The sequence below is a fragment of the Nicotiana tomentosiformis genome, chromosome 1, assembly GCF_000390325.3.
Source record: "Nicotiana tomentosiformis chromosome 1, ASM39032v3, whole genome shotgun sequence".
NCBI classification, from domain to species: domain Eukaryota; kingdom Viridiplantae; phylum Streptophyta; class Magnoliopsida; order Solanales; family Solanaceae; genus Nicotiana; species Nicotiana tomentosiformis.
This window is the reverse complement of record NC_090812.1, coordinates 159,669,044-159,674,532: the sequence shown is the minus strand read 5'-3', so window position 1 is coordinate 159,674,532 and position 5,489 is coordinate 159,669,044. Positions and strand designations below refer to the sequence as shown.

The 5,489-nt window shown below is 33.1% G+C and overlaps 1 protein-coding gene across 1 annotated transcript; it reads left to right on the top strand.

Annotated features, from left to right (window-relative positions):
- The first annotated feature begins 412 nt into the window (after positions 1-412).
- On the top strand, positions 413-3,694 carry LOC104098115 (indole-3-pyruvate monooxygenase YUCCA6). Its single transcript, XM_009604777.4, has 4 exons — positions 413-1,423; positions 2,308-2,556; positions 3,030-3,152; positions 3,247-3,694. The coding sequence occupies exons 1-4, from the start codon at positions 749-751 to the stop codon at positions 3,463-3,465; spliced, it is 1,266 nt and encodes a 421-aa protein (XP_009603072.1). The 5' UTR covers positions 413-748; the 3' UTR covers positions 3,466-3,694.
- The last annotated feature ends 1,795 nt before the right edge of the window (positions 3,695-5,489 follow it).

The window sequence follows — 5,489 nt, the reverse complement described above, 5'->3', positions numbered from 1 at the left end:
TATTGTCTGGCTTAATTAATCTATATACACTAAAGTATACTCTCCCGTTCACTTTAATTGATTTTTGGCTTTCTTTTACGGTCCATCATATTTGATTTTTTATATATATCAAGAAGAAACTAACTTCTTTTTTCTAAGTTGTCATTGCAATAAAGAGTCGTAGAGTATCTGTTATATTTTCAATGAACAAGTTAAGGTTAATATGACCTATTTTATTGTTAATTAATGTTAAAATATACAATTTTTTATTATATATATATATATATATATATATATATATATATATATATATATATATATATATATATATATATATTGTGTGTGTGTGTGTCCCACTTCCATTACTTGCTGTACTGCTCAAACCTTCTAGTGTGTGGTATATTAGTAGTTGAATTGTCTTGAATTGAATTCAGTCATTCAATTCAAATTCAATTCAATTCTCTCTTCTTCTCGTGCCTCCTAGGGACAAAAAGAAAATATATTTCTACACAATTTCACAACTTAGGTTTTCATTAACTCAGGATTTATTCCAACCAAGTGGATAAGAATATAATCACACTTGATTCACTCCACTTCTTCTGGGATTCTTATATATAAGTCTCCTTCTTCTGGATAATATTTGAATAACTAACTATCCCCTAAACTCTCTCTTTCTCTTTCCACTCTCCATCTACAATTTAAGGATTCAACTGAACTTATTGCTTTCAGCTCGTACCGTTGCAGGTACGAGGACGATATAGTAATATTCATGGACTACTTGAGAGAAATAGAAGGTAAAAGAGCTCATGATCGTTGTTATAATTTTCACGAGAAAAAAATAGAGAAATGTGTATATGTTCCGGGGCCGGTGATAGTGGGAGGAGGACCATCAGGTCTAGCAGTAGCCGCTTGTTTGAAATCAAAAGGAGTTCCGAGTGTTGTTCTAGAAAGATCCAATTGTATAGCTTCCTTGTGGCAACTCAAGACTTATGATCGTCTCCACCTTCATTTGCCAAAGCAATTTTGTGAACTTCCCCTTATGTCATTTCCTAATGATTTTCCAACGTACCCTACTAAGCAACAATTTATTAACTACTTGGAGAATTATGCCAAGACGTTTGATGTTAACCCCGTTTTTAATCAAACGGTGGTTAGTGCTGAGTATGATCGGAATCTTGGGTTTTGGCGGGTGAAGACGGCAGCAACGGAGTATGTATGCCGGTGGCTGGTGGCGGCGACGGGAGAGAATGCGGAGGCGGTGGTGCCGGGGATTGAAGGAATGGAGGAGTTCAGTGAGAGTATAATGCATACGTGTTTGTATAAAAGTGGTGAAATATTTAGAGGGAAAAAAGTGTTGGTAGTTGGCTGTGGGAATTCAGGAATGGAAGTGTGTTTGGATCTCTGTAATCATAATGCTACTCCTTCTATCGTGGTTAGACATGCTGTAAGTATATTTTTGCTACTCACTTTGCTTTCGGTGAAAAAAGTTAAAAATTAAAACAAGTTTAATTTCGTTTTAACCTTATTGGGACATTAAAGCAAATTATTTATGTAGCATAGTATAAAAATTATGTTTATCTTTTTTTCTTTGTGCCTTCAACTTTTGAATGTTGATTTAAAATTAGGGGCAAAGGTTTTCCACTGATCCTAATTTTCTGTCAATTTCATGGAAGGAAAAGCAAAACCTAAATATGAGACATTTCTCATTTTTTGCAAATATTTCAATGCAGTTATAAAATCTTGGGTACGTAGAAGATTCCCATTTCTGTGAAGAACTATAACTGTTCTTTAAATGTTTCAAAAAAAAGTTATTTTTAAAAATGTCCAACAGTTAGAAGTGAGTTCAAGTGTCTACTCTAAGGGATATTTTGACATTTTTAGTGGTTCATAATATTTGATTTTTTCAAATATAAAAAAATAATTAACTTCTTTTTTCAAAAGTTGCCCTCGAAGTAAAAAGTCTAAGAGTATTTATTATATTTTCAATTAATAAATTAAGGTTAATATGATCAATTTTATTATTAACTAATGCTATTTGGTGAATTTTTTAATATGCGTGAAAACAACAACCAAAAAAAAAAATAGCCGATAGGAGGAAGTAAAACTACTGAAGTAGAGGAATTAAACAAAAAAGAATAGCTCAATCCACCTAGGAGTATTTTTCACTTTCTTGGAACTCCCAAGCATGCGCGAGATTGGTGGGATTTTAATTACTTTCATTATAAAATATAACTTTAAGTCCAGTGTAATTTTTACTGTAAAGAAAACCTTTTCCTTATTTAATTAAGTTAATGGTAATAAAATGCATTTTTTCTTGACATCTTTCAGGTGCACGTCCTACCACAAGAGATGCTGGGGAAATCAACTTTTGGGATGTCCATGTGGTTACTAAAGTGGTTGCCCATGAGGCTTGTCGATGGATTTCTGCTAATGGTTTCCAGGCTAATGCTCGGGGATACGTCGCGGCTCGGCCTTGACCGGCCGCAAACGGGGCCTCTGGAGCTCAAAAACTTATCCGGAAAGACACCGGTGCTCGACGTTGGCACACTTGCTAAGATTAAAAGTGGAGACATTAAGGTAACATACTTGTCTATGCAATTTTGCACCTTTCTTGTCATCTGTCTTTCATTTCGTTTCATACCATTTTTAGTGTTTGTCGTGGCTTTTTTCCTGACGCTGCGAATAACGAGAGTTTAGTGCACCGGGTTTACTTTTGATTTTTCTTTCCTCCTTATCATTGCAAATATTCCATAAACAGTATAACAAAATTTCCTTACTTCTATCCCTACATTCACTATTCTAGCATTTACCTTTTCAATTTTCAAGAAAACGCAATATATAATGCATTTACCCCATTTTTTCTATCGGAAACGGTGTTTCTACCTTTCAAGGTAGGGGTAAGGTTTACTTGCACATTATCCCCAGACATCGCTCGTGAGATTTTTTACTGGATTTTTGTTGTTTGTTGTTCTGACACTATTTTCCAGCACATATATAAATCTCTAAAATAGAAAAAAATATTGAGCAATAATATTTTTCATATTGTGCAGGTATGTCCTGGAATTAGGAGATTAAAGCATCACACGGTGGAATTTGTGAATGGGAAAGCAGAAAAATTTGATGCAATAATCTTAGCCACTGGTTACAAAAGCAATGTACCCTCTTGGCTAAAGGTACTCACTTTCATTGCCCTTCAATTATTAGTTTCTTGATGTTTAAGGAAGTGTTCAACAAAAGGAGATTTACCTGATATTTTTCCCTTTGCAGGAAAGAGAGATGTTTTCAGAGAAAGATGGACTTCCAAAAAGGCCATTTCCTAATGGTTGGAAAGGGGAGAGTGGACTCTATGCAGTGGGATTCACAAAACGTGGATTGCTAGGAGCATCAATGGATGCCAAGAGAATTGCAGATGACATTCAAAGTTGTTGGCTTTCTGAATCTAAACATGTTACAGCCTTTGCTCGATCTCTATTATCACAATCATAGTTAATTACTAGCTATAGGTGATTTGTTCTTTCTATTCCTTGGGATGAAAGAAAAATTTGATTTGTTTTTTTGGCTGCTAGCTAGCACAAAAGGAAACATAGGTGTAACTTGAGATTTAGTTGGTCAATTTTTTTTTTTGGTGGAAACATTGACACACAAAAAAGATGTATATAAGTTCGATAAGAAATTTGCCTAAGTCAAGAATAACAACATTCTGTTAGGCTGACAAGCTTTCGAAAAAGATTTTCATATATTACTTAAAAAAAATTTCATATTATAAAGGGCGAGGAAAGAGAAGTAATACGCGCTCTTTTGGGCTTTATGTGACATAACCACAAAGAACAAATAAGGAAACAATATTTTGCATGAGCTTCGACTATGACTATATTATGGATATATCTAAACCTCATTCATCCATTTATGTTTTATTAGTTTATTACTACTAGTAGTTTTTCCTTTCTATTTTCCCTTCGTGATTAGAATTGTGAAAGACAATTCTGAGGATGGTATTTCTCAAGTAGGATTTTTGGATTGAATGGAGATGACTTGATGATAGATACATATATATAGTGGGGAGTATATAACTAAATATGATGGCGAAATTTACGTACCAAAAATGCAAATAATCACTTGTGCTATTCAAAATTTTTATGAATTTCCTGCCAATTCTGCTGTGCTGAAATGATTTCATTGCAAGTAGTAGCTAGGACCACTTGACTTTATTAATAGATGATTGTATCCACTGTTTTAAAAGGCTTTTTTGGGACTTGCCTCGGGGCTCGCTCCAGGACGGGGCACTACTAAAACGTCCTGAGGCTCATGTGTGGGGCTTAGTTATGTGAGGCTTACGTCCCAAGCGCCCGACTAAGCACCCGAAACACACCCAATGCTCAGTGTTCGGGGCTCTCCTAACAGTTTCTAACATAAATCATGCGTCGTATTCCCTAATTAGCTTTGTCGACACTCAAAATTCCTTAACAAATAAACGACTAAAGTACTATTCATCAAATCTAAATATGAAGATTGAGAGTAATTCAAAATAAGGAGTCATAGTATTAAATATTTACATATAAGTAGGGTGAATATCAAATGAATATTTCTACTGAAATTAAATAGCCCAGATTTATATCTTCATTTTTGTAGCTCGTCATATCTTAATTCTGTCTCTGAAAATTATCAAACTTTTATTATTTTACTATTTGTAAGCAATTTTATATTTACTCATAAAAAGTAATGATTTAAATTATAGTACTAATGAAGTTTCCTAATTATTAACTTTTAGGGTGGTAAATTGTGTAGTTTGATAATATTTTTTATTGTGATTTTTTAATTGATTGAAAGATAAGATGTTATAGTTTATTTTTAACTCATAATAACTTGAACATTTGCATTTTTTATAATTATAAAAAAATGCTAGATATTTTATTTTTTATGAGTTATTCTAATCTTTTAAAAAATTTTAAACTTTTAATGTACTTTATATTATGCTATTTATTAATTTATAAATCAAAAAATTAAAGATCCATGGGGCTTACGCCCTATACCTCGGGACTTACGCCTCGCCCCACGTTAAGTAAAACGCCCCGCCTTTTAAAATACTGATTGTATCATCATGAGTCGAAACCACATAAATATTATTTTCTTGAATTTCCTAATCATTCTCTCAAGTCACATGAATGTTTTTTAAAAAATAATTATAATTGAGAAAATAACATCGTACAACCGCACTTAAAATAATAGTTGGACAATATATAATTTTTGTATGTATGTGTATATATATATATAACTTTTATAATTTTTACGGCTAGCCACGGGCTAAAAACGATCTTTACCTGTTATAATTAGTTACGGACGAATGCAATCCTCAAGTCAGACATCCAGATGGTCTTATTCATAAATGAAAACCTTTTTGAGAAGGAACGAAGAGAAAAAATATACATATCCATTCCTTATAAGTTGCCATCAAAATGTGTTTGTGACTTCTGCTGATTGGTGAACAACTTTGATTAGACTCAAACATATCA

What these genes read in the sequence shown, in the direction of transcription:
- LOC104098115 (XM_009604777.4), top strand. Translation starts at nt 749, where the DNA reads ATGGACTACTTGAGAGAAATAGAAGGTAAAAGAGCTCATGATCGTTGT. An exon ending in CTATCGTGGTTAGACATGCT is followed by an intron (nt 1,424 to 2,307) that starts GTAAGTATATTT and finishes GACATCTTTCAG; the next exon opens with GTGCACGTCCTACCACAAGA. An exon ending in TTAAAAGTGGAGACATTAAG is followed by an intron (nt 2,557 to 3,029) that starts GTAACATACTTG and finishes CATATTGTGCAG; the next exon opens with GTATGTCCTGGAATTAGGAG.